Source organism: Quercus robur, chromosome 6 (genome assembly GCF_932294415.1).
Source record: "Quercus robur chromosome 6, dhQueRobu3.1, whole genome shotgun sequence".
In the NCBI taxonomy this organism is placed as follows: Eukaryota; Viridiplantae; Streptophyta; class Magnoliopsida; order Fagales; family Fagaceae; genus Quercus; species Quercus robur.
This window is the reverse complement of record NC_065539.1, coordinates 850,649-872,806: the sequence shown is the minus strand read 5'-3', so window position 1 is coordinate 872,806 and position 22,158 is coordinate 850,649. Positions and strand designations below refer to the sequence as shown.

At 42.5% G+C, this 22,158-nt stretch overlaps 1 protein-coding gene across 1 annotated transcript; it reads right to left on the bottom strand.

Moving 5' to 3' along the window:
• Nucleotides 1–11,130: 11,130 nt before the first annotated feature.
• On the bottom strand, nucleotides 11,131–11,721 carry LOC126689570 (uncharacterized). The gene has a single exon (XM_050384809.1). It carries the CDS (start codon nucleotides 11,719–11,721, stop codon nucleotides 11,131–11,133), a length of 591 nt encoding a protein of 196 aa, XP_050240766.1.
• Nucleotides 11,722–22,158: the final 10,437 nt, after the last annotated feature.

Below are 22,158 nucleotides of genomic sequence, written 5' to 3'. Positions count from 1 at the left end.
TAGTATATATAAAAATAATATTTAGTGCCAATAATAAATACATGTGAAAAAAAATGTTACATTAATAACAAATTGCACCTCAACTAGTTTTGAAGAAGATTACGATATTTATCATATCTAAAACATTACTTAAAAAAATAAGGTTATTTCTTAGTCAAATGACATGATTATTACCGGAATAGATTACTATCAAGTTGATAGTGACAGTATCAACATCTGATTCAAAAGGAGGGGAAAAAAAAAAGAAAGAACGAAAATCAGCACCCATCCAGAGATGGACCAGAACTCCAGTACTCTTTATCTAAGCTGGTCTATTTTTATTTTTATTTAAAAAATAAAAAATAAAAAAGAGGAAAAAAGGGTTTACTATTCATAAAAGAAATAATTAATTAAAAAAAACACAGTCACACAATCACTCTCTTTTCGTCTCTGCTTAAGTAGTGGAAACGTGATAAATAATTGATAACGACAAGCGTGGCCAGTCCAGGTCCGAAGTCCTCTGTGGAACTTCAAAACCTTCGTACACGGTTTCACTGACTTTGATCAGTTTGATGAATATCATTTATTTTATTTAGCTTCTAATCTTGCAGTGTTTTTCACCAGCTCGACCCTACTTGCAAAGACAAAAGTTCTTTCTCTTATGTCAGTATCATAGTATCTTTTGATGCATGAGCTTCGCAAAACTTTTTCACATATTAATATCATGACAAATTTTGATTCAAATAACGTCACTTCTAAACGGTTTAGATTGATACCACTTTTATTATGAATGAATTACAAAGACTATTTCAATAGTTATGCAAAACATTGTAATATATTTAATTTATAGCTTTATCCCAACGGAGATCCAGATGGCACCTGCCACCTAGCAGCAAGTGGGACGAACATGTGAATTCTAAGCTTAGAGAGGCCTCTATCCTTGTAAGTACCCAAATGAATGTTAGTTGTAGTGGACCTAGTGGTCAATGGCTCACTGTTATATATCTACCAATGCAAAGAGAAAATGAAAGAAATAAATAGATGGATACCCCACTGGTTTTAATATTTATCTAACTTGGGTGCTGGATTCTACTTGAAGCTCGATAGACCGCACCAATTCACAGGTTTCAACCTTATTAATAATCTAGTTATGCAAGAACAATGTGTTTTTTTTTTAGTAGTTTAATAGTTGAAGGAAGGAGAATTTGAATTCCCAATCGTGTTCATTGAAAACTTCAAAAGTTATTAATTAAATTATAAAATTCTTGGTCAACAAAATCTATATATGTGTACACATTTACGTAACAAAGAGTCCTATACAAAAATCACTAAAAATTCTTATAACGCTACTGATAGGGATGAATCAAAGATGACCTTTTCTTTTTGAACTTCATAAAAGGAAAGGGCACAAGTACGTACTGCACCCACTACTTCTCAATGGACTAAACCAATTTAGTTCCAAATTTGTCAATTTTAGTGACATTTCACTATCCAACTATATATCTAATAGTGGAACCAGATCAGCTATTGCATTTGATTGCAAATTTTAGGAATGATAAAAAGGAAAGGGTAGTTATTGGGAACATCCTCATCACCTAATTAAACATGTTAAATTTCACCATCTGTGTTTTTTTTTTTTTTTTTTTTTTTTGGGGGGGGGGGGGGGGTGGTGGGCAAGTATGTATATATATTAGGGAAAGAACATATTGCTGCATTGCTACATCTTACCAATTCTGAGGCACATTACCTTGAACAAAAAGTACTTTGTCGAGGACTCGAGATGCATAGATCAATCAATGAACTTATGATTTCACAAATGATAGGATTGAAAAGGTTGAAATTAATAAAGCATTGCCATGATCATGCATTAAAACCAGCACGAAAGACAAAGAAAACCGCATATTTGTACAGAGGGTGTTGACCTTATAGTTGTGTCATGTGCGCATTTGCTTTGTCAATTGTCAATTTAGCATTTGCTTTGTCAATTGTCAATTTAGTGGACAAATGGAAAGATCACCGAAGAAATATACTCCTCAAGCTGTCAAGCATTACCAATTATATCGTTCTTTTTCTTTGCACAAAAAGAAGAAAAATAAAAAATACAAAATTATCGTTCTGAGTCTTCTGACGGGCTAGCATGCAAGAAGGCAAAATATTCAAACCAAATGGATAAATAATTTAGAAAAGAAAAAAAAATCGATCTTAGGTAATTTCCTAACATAGACTAGAAAAGCTGTCTAGAAGCTGAATGTGTAGCTTTGTCATTGAACTTGCATTTAGAAGGGAAACAAGGTTTCTTCAGTGACCGTTGAAATCTCCAAGTCAGGCCAACTTGAAGCCCAAGGCATGTTGAAATCTCTTTATCATATCAACTTGGCATTCAGGAAAAGAAAAGGATTAAATTTGGTGCTTTCATTTTTTTTTTTTTTTTTTTTTTTGAGAAGCAAATTTAGTGCTTTCTAATAGAATTGAATAAGTTTTTTGCATAATTCTTTCTCATAGGACGTGAGGCAAACCATAGAAGTTTCAAGTTCAATAAACAAAAATTTTCAGAATGATGCTGCAGTTCCTTCAAATTTTTCGCTACTTATTAAGATTAAAGTAATATTACTTTTACATATATTCATCTTTAATATTTTTTGTTATACACTAATCACAATATATCACATAAAATTTATGAAATATTTTATATTGGGTTAGATTCAAGTTATATCTAACGTAACTTTAAGTATTATTATACCACTTAATAGCTTTTTATTGGAAGCAAATTTCAACAAATCTACTGTTAGATTAGATTTTTTTTTCTTTTTTGCACTCTACATGAATTTAAAATCTCAAGATGATCTGAGATCAATAACTATATATGTCATCAATCTAATGTCTAAATGTCAATTATTTTTATATTGAAAATTGTGCATAAAAGATTGGATTCCAGATAGAATAATAATTAGCATCAGATTAGCATGGAAATTGGATATGCATGTTAAGAATATAGAAAACATGTAATCTAATGATTAGATATTTGAAATATTAATTTCATAAAGAAATATTGAGTTGTGTAATATATCTTAAAGCTACACTAGGTGTAACTCAAACTCTACCCTTTTATATCACCAAACTTTATTAAATTCCCAAACTAGACTGCACCTAGGGATGGAGCTGTTCCTAGGCTCTCCCCCCCCCCCCCCCCCCAACCCAATTTTTTTTTAATAAGTATTATTTTATATAGATATTAATTTTAGGTTCAATAAAATTACAACTTAGCCCCTTAACAATATCATTAATCCTTTTAAAGGCCATAAAAAATTTGTAGATTTAAAATCTAAAATAAAATTAACAAGCACAAAAAAATTAACCCAACAGCAAAAATTACCAATAGCAAAACTAAAAAAATTAAATTCAGTCAACTAATTTTACCTAAAACAAACAACCCAGTTCTTTAGAAAATTTTAAATAGAACTAGAGTGGTCATACTTGTTAAGTGGATGGTGAGAACTAGAAAATTAGAATACTACTTACTTGTTTGTAGAGTGGTCATACTTGTACTTTCTCTTCTAGTTTCTACTACAACTACGAAGCTAGCATTTTCAACTATGAATATCACCAAAACTGAGCTTTACAAAAAAAAAATAAGATAAGTTTTTTATGAAAACTGATGATGCCAAGATCGTTAGTCGAGATGTCGTCCAGTAGGAGAGCTGACCAAGATTGTCTAAGAGCCCTACAAGAACGAACGAAAAGACAGAACACCGGTGTGGTGCCTGCCACAAAGCCTCCGACGATCAAGTTAGATAACTAAAAGAGAAAGGAGAGATTCAATACCAAAATATCAGAGTTTCTGTATCAGAATTCCGTACCTCCTTAGGTCCTGAGATACTTGTATATATACCTGCTTCCATTTCCTAGCCGTTGGAGGTGTTTTAATGGTGGTTTGAATGTGGTATCAGTAACACCTCCTTAAGGTGTTAATGAGAGGATCTTCGTCTCTCTAACGGTAAGGAGACTTATTACAATTGTGTAACGTACATTATTTATGAACCGATGGAACTTCCTCCGTCCAATGGATATGAGTAAGGAAGAATATTGATGGGATAGTTACTTCGTCTAATGGCTCCTCTTATGGACGAGGAGGCTGCCCGAGGGAGTTGTGCAGGGTCCATCAACTGCCCCTTTATTCCGAGGTCGTTCAATTTGGAGACGGCCACAGGAATATGAGGAGCCCACCCTTCTTTTTTCTTTTTCTTTTTTTTTTCTTTTTTTTTTTGGTGGTTATGGCGCTTGGGATTCCGCCCCTCTGCAGTTATTACTTAGTGGCAGCGTGGCATGTGTCGTGGGCCACATATCACACTAAGATTGACTGAGTGGTTCTAGGTTCCGATGAAACCTTTCAATTTTCCCACGTTTTTTGAGCCGCTTCCTTTTTAAACCTTTTGTGCTTTCTTTCTACGCCTACTTTTTCAATATCTCAACTCCTTCTGTGTTTATTTCCACTTCCTCAACTCCTTTTGTGCTTACTGCTCTGACTTCCTAGCTTTTTCTATGCTCATCCCTTTGATTTCTCAGCTTCTCCTTCTTTTTTAGGTACACCCCTTTGTTTTTTTTTTTCTTTCTTTCCTTTTAAAGTTTTATTTGCTCCCTTTCTCTATGCTTTTTTCCCTTTTAGAGCTTTGCTTTTCCTTTACCTTAATGGTGGATTATTCTAATATTAGGTGCACTTCCACCTCAGTTGCCTTCTTTTTCACTCGTTTGGGTGCGTTTATAGGCTTTTCTAGTGGACATTGCCCACAGGTTGGGGATTTTGCCCTAGGTGACAATAGCCTAAGTCCAGTGTTAGGTGATCTATACCCATTGTTGTGTCAATCCTTGGATTGGTTTGAGTCAGTGCGAGGGGTTTTTAGGAGGGAAAATATAGGTTCTAAAGTTAGATCTAGTGATTTAGAGGCCAGTCTATCTTCCAGCGCTGGTATGGGTAGGGTTGAGACGGATACAGTTGTTTCTGTACCTTCATCTTCCCTTATTTTCGTCTCTGCTTCACCCCGATCATTCCATGCCCTTAAGGAAGAATGCTCTTTGAGGGAGGATACCTTCATTAGATTCAAGGATAGGTTCTAGTTTCCTAAGCAAACCAGGGTCCATCTTCCTAGAAAGGCAAGAAGTCTTATGCTTTTGCCCACGGAGAGGTTTGTTTCCACGAGGCTGCCTTCCTGTGTGGTCTTAGGTTTCCTATCCATCCGTTTATAATGGAGCTCCTTCATTATCTAAATATAGCCCCAGGACAACTTATGTCGAATTCGTGGAGAATCGTTATAAGTTGTATGGTAATCTGGACGATCATAGCTTTCAGTGATATGACCACGTTAAACGAGTTCGTCCATCTTTACCTTCTGAAAGAGTCCAAAGAGTTTGGTTATTATGAGCTCATGCCTTGGGATAGAAGATCTCAACTCATCGTCGATCTGCCTTCGTCCTTCCGTTATTGGAAGTCTAGGTAATTCTTTGTGTCAGGTGACGGTTGGGAGACCCTTTCTGACGACTTCTAGGGGGATGTCCCTAGGTTGCTGCGTCGGTGGGAGACCCTTTAACTTGATGCGTTTACCTCGTTTTTTTTTTTTTTTTCTTTTGGTTTTTTTTTTATTTTGATCGTCCCTTCTGACCTTGTGTGTTTTTTCTTTCTGTTTTATAGTCAGAGATCGTCCAGAATTGGAGGGCAGGTTTGAAGAGCGTGTTCTGGTAGTTGTCTAGTACGCGAGCACCATTGACAATTTTGATGATCTAGTTGACCCCCGGACCTTAGCTCATCGCTATTTTGGGCTAGAGCCTTCCCACTAGATCCTTTGTGCCATCCATCGAGAGGAAAAAGTAAGTCACTTTAGGACGAAAGTAGATCGTATGTCTATCCTTTTCTCTTCTCCTTTTCCTCTCTTCTTTCTCTCTATTTTTTTTTTTTTGACTTTCCTGTTGTTTCTCTTCTTTTTTTTGCAGAGACGAAAACTAAGTTTAATCAAGAATTTTATGCTCAGATTAAGGCAAAGCAAAATGAACCCCTCTCTAGCATTGGTCAGCAAAGGCTAAAGGTTGTTGAGAAAGAAAAAGAGAAAGAGGTGATAAAAAAGGGTTCATCCACCCCTGCCGTGGACGAGGGACATGTTGCTTCCCTGGCCCTTTCTGTTGAAGAGATAACTCCTCCCACTAAGAAGCACAAGACGGGTGACAAAGGTAAAGAGAAGGTGGGGGCCAATGTCTAGCGAACGCTGAGACGACCTTGGCCCGGGCTAATGAAATTGTGATGCTTGAGGAGCTGAAGGAAATCTTCGGCGTTCCTTCTCATGAGATGGTGAATCGCCATGTTCATAAGCTCGTCCAGGTAATTTTCCTTCATTTCCCCTCTTTTTTTTTCTTTTTTTGTTTTTTTTGTTTTTATAAGCACGAATTATATCAGTTGTTCATTGCACGACCTTGGATGCCAAATGTTGGGGGAGGCAATGCACATCACTTCCCAGTACTTGATGAGTGAAGAGAAGGTTGTGATAGCCACTTCCAAGGTGGAGGCATTGGAAGCTGAAGCCTTAGGTTTGAGAAAAGATTTAATAGTGGCGATGGACATCAATAACTCGTCCAAGGAAAAAATAAAAGCTTTAACTAAGGAGTTGAATGCCGAGAAGTAGTTGGTGAAGTAAAGGGACGAGCAATTGGCGACGGCTAACCAAAAAATGAAGAGCGTCATGGCTAAGGCTGTCCATGCTTTTCAACTCACGAAGGAGTACAACGCCATCTTGTTTGGCTGGTATTTTAAGGGATTTGAGTTGTTGAGAAGATACTTAGTAAAGCACGGCCCAGAGACAGATTTGAATTTTGAGGTAATCGACAAGGAGATTGAGGCAGATGAGGCGGTGCAGGCTGCTCAGGCTACTGCATCTGCTGGCAAGGATCCTCCAATGCCTGAAAAGGGTGGAAATGATTCTCTTGAAGCTTAATTCCCTTGTTCTATTTGTCCGGCTCTTTTTTTTTTTTTTTTTTGGGTGCCCTGCCAGTTTTGGGGCTTTTGAACAATTTACTACTCGATGCCTTGCCTGTTTTGGGGCTTTTGAACAATTTACGACTCTTACATATAAATGCGCTTATTTCCCTTGTGTTTATGTTGCTTATGAGTACTTTCTGTTTGCACCTTGTGTTTTGTACTTTTCGTCGTCCATTGGGGACTCTGAGAAATTTTTTCCCAATTATGAATCTTGCCAATTTAACTTAGTGGACAACCTTCCTTCGTCCTTGGGATCTATTCACCTTAGTTTTTTGGCAGGGTGACTTACATCTCGTCGTCTTGCCTTTTATTAGGAAAATTTACATCCCCTTGGGGAATCTTACCGTCTTTTATTAGGACGATGTACAACCTTTTAAGGAATCTTATCGTCTTTTATTTGGACAATATACAACCTTTTAAGGAATCTTATCGTCTTTTATTTGGACGATATACAACCTTTTTAGGAATCTTATCGTCTTTTATTTGGACGATATACAACCATTTTAGGAATCTTATCGTCTTTTATTTAGACGATATACATTTGCATAAAGAAGTATAAGACAATGCTAATTGCTTATAACCGGACTACAGTTCTTATTCGTAATACCTCTTTAAATGCTCAACATTTCAAGGACGAGGTAACTTGTTCCCGTCCAAATCTTCCAAGTGATAGCTTCCTTGCCGAAAATAGTGGACGACTTTGTAGGGTCCCTCCCATGTTGGCCCTAACTTGCCTTGTGCTGGATCCTTCGTTGTAAGTGTCACCTTTCATATGACGAGGTCTCCAATGTGGAACTTTTTGCTTTACTCTTTGGTTGTAGTACTCTGCCATCTTCTGCTGATACTTGACCATTCTTTGAGAAGCTTAGTCTCTGACTTCGTCCAAACAATCCAGATTCAATTTCAATTGGTCGTCATTGCTTTGTTCGTCAAAGAATTCCATCCTAGGACTAGTGAGCCCTATTTCAACAAGGATAACTGCTTTTGTGCCATATGTCAAGTTAAAGGGTGTTTCTTCCTATAAGGGTTCTTACTGTAGTTCTGTAAGCCCATAAAATGCTTGGTAACTCCTCAAGCCATGCTCCCTTTGCCCCCACTAATCGGACCTTGATGATCTTCAGCAATGTTCGAATCGTTACTTCAGTCTGTCCATTGGCCTGAGGATGCCCCGGGAATGAATATTTGTTCTTGATGCCAAGGCTTAAGCAAAACGATCTGAATCCTTGGCTGTCAAACTGACAACCATTATCTGAGATAATTGTCTGTGGGATCCTGAACCTGCACACAATATTTTTCCATACAAAAATTCGTCCTTTGCTTCTATAATCGTGGCTAATGTTTCTGCCTCCACCCATTTTGTAAAGTAGTCGATAGCAACAAGTAAGAACTTTACTTTCTTCTTTCCTTGTGGTAGAGGCCCCATGATATCAATCCCCCACTGTGCAAATGGCCGTCATCTTCTCTCCTAGGACTCACTGGACATTCCCATATCTTTGGCAACTGTCACACTTCTTTATGAAATCTATTGCATCTTGCTGCATTGTGAGCTAGAAATAGCCTGCCCTCATGATCTTTCTTTCAAGGGACTTTGCTCCCATGTGGTCACCGCAAATGGCCCCATGAACTTCTTCCAGAACATATTTGGCTTCTTCTTCTTCAACACACCTCAAGTAGGGTTGTGAGAACCTCTTTTGTAAAGTTCTTCATTCAACACTGGGCAGCCCGTTTCTTGATCTTCTTGGCTTCGTCAAAATTCGGTGGTAATCGTCCATCCTTAAGATAGGATAGGATTGGGCTCGCCCATCCTGCGCGGGTGTGCATCGGGAAGGTTTGAAATTCTTCGATGCTGGGAAAGTTCTGTTCTTCCAATCTCCAATCAGTCGCCTTTGCCTGATCATCTGATGACGCACTCCTTGCTACTTCGTCAACTTTTGCATTTTGATCCCATGGGATTTGAGCAAACTCCACCCAATAAAACTTGCTTACTAATTGGCTCGTTAACTTAAGGTATCTCTGCATCCTTGTCTCCTTTGCTTCGAAATTTCTCTTGACTTGCCCTATGACGAGTTGTGAATCACTTCTTAGCAAAGCATTTTTAGCTCTAAGTGCCTGGGCTATCCTCAGCCTCGTCATTATAGCCTCATACTCTGCTTCGTTGTTGGTTACAGGGAATTTAAGTTGAACTCCATACTTCAAAATGTCCCCCTCAGGAGAAGTGATGACGACGCCTGATTCGCCTCTCTTCTACGTGAATGACCCATCCGTATGGATCATCCAGAGTTCTTCCTGGTTGTCTTTGTGTTTGGGAGAGGTGAATTCTGCTATGAAATCTACCAGTGCCTGGGCTTTTATGGCCGTTCGGGGTCGATATTCTATATCGAACTAACTAAACTCGATGGCCCACTGCACCATTTGTCCAACAGCCTTAGGTTTATTCACTGCTTTCTTAATGGGCTAGTCCTTCATTACTACGATTGGCTTAGCCTGAAAGTATGGACGAAGCTTTCTGGAAGTCACTATTAGGGTGAAAGTGATCTTCTCTATTTGTGGGTATTGGGCTTCGGCTCCTTGAAAGGCCTAGCTAATGTAATACACTGGGCGCTGTATCTTATTTTCTTCCCTGATCAAGGCTACACTCACCACAGTTGTAGACACAGCTAAGTACAAGAACAAGTCTTCTCCCTCTTTGGACGGGCTCAAGAGTGAGGGGTTGCTCAAGTAACGCTTTAGCTCCTAAAATGCTGCTTCACACTCGTCTGTCCACAAAAAAGCCTATTTTAAGGTCTTGAAGAAAGGAAGGCATTTGTATGTTACTTTGGAGTCGAATTTGTTAAGGGCTACCACCCTTCCCGTGAGAGATTGCACTTCTTTAATCATCTTCAGGGAGGACATCTCGAGGATGGCTCTCACCTTTTCTGGATTTGCTTATATTCCTCTCTGTGATACCATAAAGTCGAGGAATTTTCCAAAGGAAACCCCAAAGGCGCATTTGGCCTGGTTCAGCTTCATGCGATATTCCCTCAGTGTATTGAACGTCTCCTTGAATCATCTAGATGATCCTCCTCTTCTTTACTCTTGACAAGCATGTCATCCACATATACTTCTACGTTCCTCTCAATCTGCTTGTTGAACATCTGGTTTACCAATCTCTGATACGTGGCTCTCAAGTTCTTCAAACCGAAAGGTATGACCCTGTAGTAATAGAGCCCCTAGCTGATGATGAAAACTTTCTTCTCTTGATCCTCCTCTGCCATCTGTATTTGGTTGTATCCAGAGAAGGCATCCATAAAGGTAAGAAGCTTGTGTCCGGCCATCGAGTTCACAAGCTAGTCAATCTTGGGCAGAAGGAAGCTAGCATTCAAGCAAGCACTATTCAAATCTGTGAAGTCGACATACATTCTCCATTTCCCGTTTGCCTTTTTGACCATGACAACATTGGCCAATCACTCGGGATAGTAGACTTCCCTGATGAAGTTAGCAGCGAGAAATTTGTTCACCTTATCCATGACTGCTTTGTTTCGTTCAGGAGCAAAAACTCTTCTTCTCTACTGGACAAGTTTCTTCTCAGGATCCACATTTAGGTGGTGTTGAATGATGTCTGCTGGTATGCCAGGCATATCTTTGTGACTCCAGGCGAACACGTCCAGGTTATCCTTCAAAAATCTGATGATTTCTTTCTTTGTCTGGAGATTCAGACTCGTCCTTACTTGGGTCGTCTTTGTAGGATCTCCCTCGACCAACTCAACCGTCCCCAGTTTCTCGTCAATTTTCAGCGTCTTTTCTTCAATTATCCATGTATGGTTTTCTTTTGACGCCAAGACTGCCTGGTAACATTCTCGCGCCAGCACCTAGTTTCCTCTTATTTCCCTAATTCTCTATTCTGTTGAGAACTTCACCTTCAGGCAATACGTGGAAGTGGCTGCTTTCCAACGATTAAGGGTAGGCCTTCCTATAATCACATTGTAGGACGAAGGTGAGTCTACTACAAAGAAATTGGGTTTATTGGTTACTTGGAAGGAGTATGAGCTAGCCATAACCGTTAGCGTTACTATTCCCCATGGGTACACTTTGTTTCCACTGAAACTGAAGAGAGGGGATTCGAATGGACAAAGTCTCTTCGAGTCTACTTTTAACTACTGGAAGGTAGAGAGGTAAATGATATCTGCTGAGCTCCCGTTGTCTACCAAAACCCTTATGGTATTGAATCCTTCAATCATGACCATAATAACCAACGGGTCGTCATGAAGTTGTTTCACTCCTCTGGCATCTTCTTCTGAGAATAGAATATCTTGGTCCGTTCGCCTTTGCTTCAGAGATGGCATCTTATGAATGTTGTTCACTTGCCTCTGGTATGACTTCCTGAGGGACTTGAATGATCCCGCTGTAGACGATCCTCCTATGATTGTTTTTATCTCCCCTATGGCACTTGGTGGATAGAAGGGTATGTGATCTTCTTCCCTCTGAGAGGCTTCACATTGACCCTTGTTATCGTCCCTAGATTTGCTGGAATCTCCCTTCTTTACGAATTTTTGTAACTTCCCTTTTTGTATGAGTTCTTCTATCTGCTCTTTTAGGTCTCTGCAGTCCTCTGTGTAATGTACGTGATCCTTGTGGAAACGGCAGTATTTTCTCTTGTCACGCACATTGGGTGACAAGTGTAACGGCCTAGGCCATTTGAGGTAGTGTTCATCCTTAATCTGTACCAAAATTTGGTCAACAGGCATAACTAAAGTAGTAAATTTTACCGTCCGAGGGTTTTTGTCATCTTTCCGTCTTTTCCCTTCAATATTTTGACGATCTACCCAATCCCTTTTTCGTCCTCTTCAATCGTCCTCCTTCTCTTTCCTCTTTTCCTTGGGCTTCTCTACCCCTTCTATTGCTGCTAAGGCATCCTCAGCATTCATGTACTTTTATGCTTTCAAGAGCATTTCTACCATCGTCTTAGGAGGATTCTTGGCTAAAGAGACCACGAACTCCCTGGACTTCAATCCAGTTTTGAAGGTCGTCAGCTGTATTTTATCATCTGCTTTGTCCACCTCCAAAGTTTCTCGAGTAAAACACATTACAAACAACCTCAAGGTCTCTTTTTTCTCCTTATCTAATGGTAAGCAAATGGTCTGCTGGCCTTTTTGGACGCTACCCGCCAACGAAGTGACGGAGGAAAGAATTGCCCAACTGCTTGAAGTTGTCAATGGACGATGTCAATAGCTTAGTGAACCACTCCCTGGCTACTACTTTGAGAGTGGTGGGGAAAGAACAACATAGGATCTCGTTAGGGGGCTGCTGAAGGCCCAAAGTCATCTTGAAGGTGTTGAGGTGATCCAGGGGATCCTTCAACCCGTCAAACAACTCAAGCTGTGGCAAACAAAACTTAAGGGGCACCGAGCACTCTAGGACCGCCGAGGTGAAGGGCGAATCTGTCGTTCTAACCATTCTATCCAGACTTCGGTCTATTTTCTCCTTAGTCGTGTTCCTCAACTCATCCATCTCTCTTCTCATTTCCCTGAGAAGGTCTGAGCTCGGTCCTTCTAGAGTAACTGGTCGTCGATGGTCATCCCTCCTCTGGCTGTCTCCATCATCGTCTCAGTTGATCTTCGAGCGATTGTCTTCTTGTTGCAATCGTAGCCTCATCTCTTGGTTTTGTCTGGTAAGCTCCTCCACACTAGCTGTGAGCATCTGAATTTGCAGAGCTAATGCTGCAGGATCTTGGTTAGCGTTGGATTCCATCTGGACTTGGGAGTTGAATGGAACTACGCTCTTGAACCTAGGTGTGAAGAAAGTCGTTCCCCACAGACGACGCCAAACTGATCAGTTGAGATGTCGTCCAGTAGGAGAGCTGACCAAGATTGCCTAAGAGCTCTGCAAGAACAAACGGAAAAAAAAAAAAAAAAAAAAAAAAAAAAAAAAAAAAAAAAAAAAAAAAAAAAAAAAAAAAAAAAAAAAAAAAACACCGGTGTGGTGCCTGCCATAGAGCCTCTGATGGTCAAGTTAGATAACTGAAAGAGAAAGGAGAGCTTCAATACCAAAATATCAGAGTTTCTATATCAGAATTTTGTACCTCCTTGGGTCCTGAGATACTTGTATATATACCTGCTTCCTTTTCCTAGCCGTTGGAGGTGTTTAAATGGTGTTTTGAATGTGGTATCTGTAACGCCTCATTGATGTGTTAATGAGAGGATCTTCGTCTCTCTAACAGTAAGGAGACTTATTACAATTGTGTAACATATTGCCATTATTTATGAACCAATGGCACTTCTTCCGTCCAATGGATATGGTAAGGACGAAGATTGATGGGATGATTCCTTCGTCTACTGGCTCCTCTTATGGACGAGAAGGCTGCCCAAGGGAGTTATGCCAGGTCCATCAAAGGCTATGATATTATTTATTGAAAGGGACATCGTTGTGACAATTAGTATTGATTCGATTATAAACAATTTCGAAATTTTAAAAAAATTCCAAGTTCCCTTTTTATAAATTAATGCATTGTATTGTATTAAGAAACAATAATTTAGTATCTTTTTCTTTGTTGACAATTTGTTAATATTAAATGAATATTTATCTGAAGTTTCATAATGAATTTTATATATATATATTTTCGCCCATAAGTCCAAGTCTAAAAGTTTTTCCATACTAGACTTTTGCTTGCTAACGTGGGAGTCAAATTTCTATTTTCTATATGGTATCCTAGCAAACTTCTCTATCAAGGCAATACTCAATAAAACATAGTGGTTAAGATAAGTAGAGGTTATTAACAAGGGTAGATGAGTCAATTCATAGCAACAGACTCTTGGCATAGAAGTTATCAAGACGATCATCAATTGGAACCTCAAATGACCTTATCTTAATTAATGAAAGAAGAGAGGACATTCTCTTTAAAAAGAAAAGACAAGGGGATAATCAAATCGTGTTTAATAAGGCGATTATGACCGATTTTAATAGCGACATCTATTGACTCCATAAGTCTTTACAATAAGTATTTTATAAATTTAAAAGAGATAAGACAAACGTGAACCTTGAATTTTGACATACCAGCTGCATCCCTTTGACTCGCTTGAAATGTTTACTATATAATACCAACTCCTTGCATCACTGGCTGCAACTTGCAAGTAATCTCCAATATTTACTAACTGCTAAATTCTCCACCGCCCTTTTTGATAGGCAAAGCTTCTGCTGCCACCTCCATTGTCACTGCTTTAAAGTGATTAATCCATGCTTAATTTGATAGGCTTATAATTTAATGGTCGTTCCTTGCTATCACAGCAATGCAAGCTTTGTGTCATCGCTGCATCGACATTCAATCTTAACCCCCAGAGATGGGTTATTTTTCTAGGAAATCTGGACCTCAAAAATATTAAGCTTGACCCATCAAATTAATAATGACAAAACTTAGATATGGTTACTTATTTGGATGCACTACATTATATTCTTACAGGGCGGAACTACTCTTGGACTGGGGGGCATTCCAATTTTTCTTTTTTTAAATATATATATATATATATTTTTTATTATATATGTGTGTAGTTGCACGATTTTCCTGGCCCAACTTTAGTTGATCAGGCCTTGGCCCAAAGCGCAACCCACAACAAATATTTGTAGAGGATGGGTCAAAGAACTTAGACTCAGTGAACTTGTTCGGTCTAATGCATGGATAGTGTTGTTTGCAAAAAGAAAATAAAAACACCAGAATGGACCTTTCTCAAGTCTGATTTTATTTCTTTTTTGTTCCTGATACAGTTCTCCCGTCACTTTCTTTGAGGGACTCCACTACATTATATATTTCTCTTCTTTTCATCTCAACCTTACACCTGTTAATCATCCAAGCATCCACTTGAGCACCTGTCCCATCAGACGCCCTCATCAGACCCTTTGTGAGTTGCAGAGGCCAAGGCGGTACTGTTCAGGAGTCTTTTCCTCATTAATGCGGCCAAGAGGGTGGTTGGGGCGCAATTAATGTGGTGGTAGCCTTCCGTGAGATATTTTGGATTTAATTCATTTTATATGTTGGGAAGATGAGCTGAAATGGCTGGGGCAAGTTCCTCGTCTGGGCTTCGTGATGTCCGAGGAGGAGTTACTCCTCGGACAGGTTTCCTTGGCGCTATTGGGGTTGAATAGCGCGTTATATGAGGCTTCTCTTTGGACAGGACGCTTCTCGGACGGGCCTGAGTTTGGAATAGCCCATCATTTTTGGGCCGGGCCCCACAATAGCCCCTCAAAACTCCGGTTTTTACCTCCCTCCGAGGGGAAAAGCGGGGTTTTGATGCTTGTGAGTGGATGGGAATGAGGAGATCGTGGGGCGCGCGTGCGGACCGTTACTTTTGACGCGCTACAATTTACGAGGCGTGGCCATTAACTTCTGGAGGCGTTATGTTCCCTTCATCCAACGGCTTGGCGTGGATCGAACAGCCATCATTTTTTTCCCGCATTTTTAGGCAGGGATGATCTTTTCTCTCTCCTCCCGGCTATATAAGACGTCAGAGGGGTTCAGTTCCTTCTTTCATCTGCATTTCACAAACCTCAAAAGACTCCAGAGACCTCCATCGAATCCCAGGGATATACGAACACTTGCGTCCGTTACGCCGCCGTAGCCGTTTTTGTGAAGCGTTTCGTCCAAGAGAGATTTCCAGGCGTCCCCTTGAGCGTTTTGTGAAGGTACCAGTACATTTCGCTTTTCTCTCCGTTTCAATTTCCTCCTCGGACTTTACTTTTCTTCGTGGTCTCTACTTTCATTTCCCCCTTTCAGTTCAGATGGGTAGATTCGAAAAATTAGTAAAAACTCCAGCCGCTATGGAGGCCTTTAGGGCTAAATATCACATTCCCCCTGGGGTTGGGCTGCGGTACTGTCCTCTGGAAGGAGTATTGACAGATAGAGTTGTGGGAGAAGTCGTTATCCCCATGATTGCTTTCATAGAGGGAGGGATGACACTTCCCATGCGTAGGATCACGAGGGAATACCTGTTCAACCATAGGTTGACGCCGTATCAGTGTGCCCCGAATATGTTCAAGATACTAGGCTGTGTAGATGTCTTAAACGAGCGGATGAATCTAGGCCTTACTTGGCACGATGTGGCTTATCTGTACGAATGTCACCGCCTCGGGGATGATGGGTATTATCTTAAATCCCGGAACGAGGACGTTAGGTTGATCTCTTGTCTTCCAGTTTCCAATAAGACCGTGAAGAATGACTTCCTCATTGCTTCTGGGGAGTGGTTCGACGGTATTCATTGTCCAACTCGGGCAGGAAACCCAGGTGCGGCGCTTTTAGGATTGATCCTTTTTGGGGAAAGGATTTAGTGTTGAGGGGTTATTTTTCTTGCTTTCTTTGTAATTGGAAAATTTCATGGTCTAACCTCACTTTTCTTGGTTTGTTTGCAGACAAAAGTCACGTTGCTCCTCGGATAAGCCTTGTGAACATGCCAGCGCTGAACTATCTTCTCAGGTCGGAGATTTACGTCGCCCAGGACGGACAGTTGCGTGCGGCCCATCTGGTTCTGGGTTACCAACCTCTGAGCAGCGCTTTTCAGGCAGTCGGTCACGCTATAAGGGCTGGCAGTCCGAGGCTGGCCAGAATTGACGTGTCCCAGGACGGATTCCTAGCTGACCACGATTTGCCACCAGTTGTGTTGCCAGGTGTCAGAAATCCCTACTTCGCAGAGCAGCTACCTCCGGTAAACGAGCCTGGCGCTACTGTTTTGGTTGAAGAAGAGGCTGAATCATCTCGTCTTTCCCTTGAGGAAGAGATAGACAAGTTTTACTTCGAGGAGGAAATTCAGCAAAACCCCTTGGTGGAGTTTTCTAATCCCGAAGTAGAGCAGGACCAACATTCCGCAGTTGGTATTCCCTCAATCGTTATCTGCTCGGACGATACTTCAGACGAAGAGGTAGAGCCCATGGCAGGAAAGGGAAAGACTCTAAAGGAGCTGATGTCCTCCCGAGGGAAAGGTCAGTCATCAAAGGTTCAGTCATCGAAGGGACCAAGTCCTTCAAAGGTCAAAACCCTTCCCCCTGTGGTCCCCCAGGGCGTCTCGGACCCTGGCCTTAAGGTTAATCCGGACCTGAAGAAGAAGAGGCTGGTCGACACTCCTGAGGAAGGTGAGGTGACTGCCCAACCAACCAAGCAGCAAAAGACTACGAGGGCGCCAAGGAGCAGAAGGGGTAACTCCTCGGAGAGCCGGGATGAGGAGAACCTTGCTGACATTCGCGCCTCCCCTCGTGTGTGGAACCCCAAGCTGGAGCTGGATGGGGTTGCCATCTCCTACAATGCTTCGGTCCGAGAGTATAACAGAGGCCGGGCAAGGTACGTGGCAGATGCCTTAGAGCAACCCCTACTCCTTCCTCGGGACATGAAGGCCTATAGGCGATTCTCTCAGCCCGAGCTCTTCCTATCCCTAAAAAGGGATCTCGCGTTGGTAAGTAATCCTTTTACTGTTTTATCAATTTATTTATCCCCGTTAGATTTCTTTTTCAAAGCAACCTTGTTTCGTTCGCAGATTACTCAGCAGGTGTTCGTGGCTGATGAGTTTTGCCCCGATAGCCGTAGTCGGGTTGAGGCTGAGACCCAGGCTCGGGCGGAGATGGAGAAAGCCTTGGGGTCCCTCAAGCAAGAGCACCTTAAACTCACGGACGAGTTCAAGGTGTCGGAGAACCGGCGCAAAAGTGCAGAGGCTGGTTTAAAAAGTGCTGAGACCCAGGCGGAGGACCAGCGCAAAGAGCTGTACACGACGCAGCTTGACCTCGTCACCGAGAGGCAGGCAGCGCAGGATCTCAAGATTGCCCTGCAAAAGGTAGAGGATGAGCTGAGGCTGGTAAAGGAGGAGGCCCAGCTGATCCGAGAGGCTACTGAGGCCGAGAAGAATGCTGCTCGCCAGCTCGGGGCTGAAGAGACGGAAGCCAGGCTATCCGAGGAGATCCCCGAGGTGTGCAGGGATTACTGCAGTATTTCATGGGCTCATGCTCTCGATGCTGCAGGAGTTCCTGCGAATTCGGCACTAAGACTGCCCGAGAGCATCTTCTATCCTCCGGAGATCCGAGCTAATCCTGATGAAGCCCAAGTCGCTTCGGAGCAAGACCTGGCGGTGCCTGATGCCGTCCCTGTGCCTGATATGGCTAAGGATCCTGCCACAGACTCTACCATTGAGGTTCCTCCTCCTCAGCCCGAGCAGAAAGAAGATCCTCCCGCTAAGGCTTAGCCTTTTAGGCTTTTGATCTTCGTACTCTTCTCCTTTTTTCTTTTTTTTTTTTTTCTTTTTTTTTTAAATGAGAGTTGTCTTGTTTTTTCATTCTTTTGTAAGGACCTCTCTTTCTAATATACTCGGAATATTAATATAAAGTGTTCGTTTTGCTTACTATGGATGTATGTCAATAGCGCTCTTTTTTAAACATTTGCAACGAGGTAGATACAGGCAAACGGTCAAAATGAAAATGGGTTTTTGGGTTGCGCATTTGAGGGTCGTGATGGTGCTAGATTGTGCGCATGTATTAAAAGTGATTTCCTTTAAGTAATAATCTCCCCAAAAGTCTGTGGTCCGAGGAGCCAGGCAGGACTTAGGTTCTGCTTAAAACTATGAATTGTCATGAGTAATAATTTTCCCAAAGTCTGTGGTCCGAGGAGCCATGCAGGACTTAGGTTCTGTTTAAAACTATGAGCTGTCATGAGTAATAACTTCCCCAAAAGTCTGTGGTCCGAGGAGCCATGCAGGACTTGGGTTCTGTTTAAAACTTATAAATAATTGGCTTAAGTATTAATTTCCCCCAAGTCTGTGGTCCGAGGAGCCATGCAGGACTTGGGTTCTGTTTAAAACTTATAAATAATTGGCTTAAGTATTAATTTCCCCCAAGTCTGTGGTCCGAGGAGCCATGCAGGACTTGGGTTCTGTTTAAAACTTATAAATAATTGGCTTAAGTATTAATTTCCCCCAAGTCTGTGGTCCGAAGAGCCATGCAGAACTTGGGTTCTGTTTAAAACTTATAAATAATTGGCTTAAGTATTAATTTCCCCCCAAGTCTGTGGTCCGAGGAGCCCTGCAGGACTTGGGTTCTGTTTAAAACTTATAAATAATTGTAATGTAGACTGGCAAGCGGCAAATAGTCATAAAAGAAAACGTATGCTAAGCCATTCTTATTAATAATAATACCTCCTGAGGTTGTTTACATTCCATGGTCGAGGTACAGCTTTTTCACCCAAATCTTCTAGGTAGTAGGCGCCTATTCCGGCCACGGATGTGACACGGTATGGTCACTCCCAATTGGGCCCCAACTTGCCCCAAGAGGGGTTCTTTGCGCTGCCAAGAATCTTCCTCATCACGAGATCACCTGGACCCAGAGGCCGCAATTTGACGTTAGCATCATACCCTTGTCTTAGCTTCTGGTGATAATAGGCCATGTGAATCGTGGCCTTTTCCCTTCTTTCCTCGGCTAGGTCCAGACTTCTTCCTAGCAACTCATCGTTATCGCTTGGGGTAAACGAGCTAGACCTCAACGTGGGGAAATTGTTCTCGATCGGAAGCACAGCCTCAGCCCCGTAAGTCAGTGAGAAGGGGGTTTCACCGGTTGAACGCCGCGGCGTTGTCCGATAGGTCCATAAGACGTGCGGTAGTTCTTCTACCCATCTCCCCTTTGACTCATCCAGTCTTTTCTTCAATCCGTTCACTATGACCTTGTTTACGGCTTCGACTTGCCCATTTCCTTGGGGGTATGCGGGGGTGGAATATCGATTAATGATCCCAAATTCACGGCAATACTCCCTAAAATTCTTGCTGTCAAACTGAAGACCATTGTCGGAAATAAGTGTTCTCGGAGTTCCGAATCGGGTGATAATGTTCTTCCAGATGAATTTTTGGGCGTCCACGTCCCTGATGTTGGCCAAAGGTTCAGCCTCCACCCATTTAGTGAAGTAATCGGTTCCGACTATTATGTATCGCTTGTTCCCCGCAGCCTTGGGGAAAGGCCCGACAATATCAAGACCCCATTGCGCGAACGGCCATGGACTGGAGAGTGGGTTGAGAACCCCTCCGGGTTGGTGGATATTTGAGGCGAATCTTTGGCACTGATCGCACTTCTTAGCGTATTCCTGGGCCTGTCTCTGCATGTTCGGCCACCAGTATCCTTGGGTGAGTGCCCTGTGCGCCAGCGATCTTCCTCCGGTGTGACTTCCACATACTCCCTCATGCAACTCCTCAAGAAGAGACTCGGACTCTTCTGGATGTACGCAGAGTAAGTAAGGTCCAGAGTAGGAGCGCCGATAAAGTTTGCGGTCCTCTGATAGCCAAAAACGAGGAGCATTTCTACGTATCTTCTCGGCTTCTAGTTTTTCTTCCGGAAGGATATCGTCTTGGAGGAAATTCCTTATGGGGTCCATCCAACTGGGGCTCTGTCTAATCTGATGGACTTGGGTCGGGTTTCCGCTGATGGGATGGCCTTGACTAGATCTTCGACTAGGATCATTCGTGGCAAATTACGTGCCGAGGACGTGGCAAGAGTGGCCAGCGAGTCTGCATGAGTGTTCACGCTCCTGGAGATGTGCGTCAGACTGAAGGATTCAAAGCTCGCCTGTAGCCGTTTGACTTGTCCCAGATACTCTTGCATCCTGGTATCTCGAGCTTCTAGCTCTCCCATCACTTGTCCGACCACTAATCTAGAGTCTGAGAAGGCTTCTATTACTCTTCCACCCAATCTTTGAACCATCGTCATTCCTTGAAGTAAGGCTTCGTATTCGGCTTCATTGTTCGTAGCCGAGAATCCGAGTCTTAATGACTTTTCAATGACAGCGCCGTCCGGCGATATTAAAACTATCCCAACTCCTGATCCTCTCTGGTTGGCTGCGCCATCCACGTAGACCTTCCAATGCATGGTCTCCCCGGCTGAAATTGCGCCGACCAGTTTTCCACCCAGGTCTTTCTTCTCGGCCATCGTTTCTATAGAGGGCTCAGCAAACTCCGCTACCAAGTCTGCGAGGACCTGTCCTTTGACAGAGGGTCTGGGCATATATTTAATATCAAAAGCCCCCAAAAGAGCACTCCACATGGCGATCCTTCCTGTGTAGTCAGCGCTTCGAAGCACGGCTCGAAGGGGAAGCTGAGTCAGAACGATGACCGTATGCGCCTGAAAGTAATGAGGAAGCTTCCGGGTTGCATGCACTATCGCCAGAATTGCCTTTTCTAAAGGTAGGTATCGCACCTCGGCCTCATGTAGTGATTTGCTCACATAGTACACCGGTCGCTGCACCCCATTATCATCCCGTATTAGTACCAGGCTTACGGCGTGGGGAGCTACGGCGATGTAGGCAAACAGCACCTCGTCTGCCTCCGGACTGGACATGATGGATGGTCGGGACAGGTAGTCCTTAAGCTGTTGGAAAGCCTGAACGCAATCCTCCGACCATTTAAACTCTTTCCACTTGTTTATCAGGAGGTAAAAAGGCCGACATCGATCCGCCGATCGTGATATGAACTGGTTTAATGCCGCAATCATGCCAGTGAGCTTCTGCACCTCCTTCGGGTTCCGAGGAGTCTGTAGACTGTTAATGGCTTTGATTTGGTCAGGACTTACTTCTATTCCCCTATGGGTGACCATGTACCCTAGGAATTTCCCAGACCCGACCCCGAATGAACATTTGGAGGCATTCAGCCGCAACCGGTGCTCCCTTAAGATAGCGAAGACTGTTCCAAGGTCTTTTACGTGCTCGGACTCCCTTTTACTCTTCACAACCATATCGTCTATATACACCTCAATGATCTTGCCCAGTTGTGGCTCGAACATCCGGGTCATCATCCTTTGGTAGGTTGAGCCCGCGTTCTTTAGCCCGAATGGCATCACCTTATAATGATAATTTCCGATGGGCGTCATGAAGGCCGTTTTCTCTTGGTCCTCTAGCGCAAGGGGTATCTGATGATAGCCCTGGAAGGCGTCCAGGAAGCTCATTCGAGGGTGCCCCACGGTTGCATCCACCAATCGATCGATTTTGGGTAGAGGGAATGGGTCCTTGGGGCACGCCTTGTTCAGGTCCGTGAAGTCCACGCAGACCCTCCACTTCCCCGTCTTCTTCCTTACCACCACTGTGTTCGCTAACCATTCGGGATAAAAGACCTCTTTGATAGCCCCTGCTCTTTTCAATTTTGCCACCTCGTCTCTTACGGCACTAGCGTGTTCCTTTGAAGGGCATCGGG

What these genes read in the sequence shown, in the direction of transcription:
- LOC126689570 (XM_050384809.1), bottom strand. Translation starts at nt 11,721, where the DNA reads ATGCCTGTTGACCAAATTTTGGTACAGATTAAGGATGAACACTACCTC.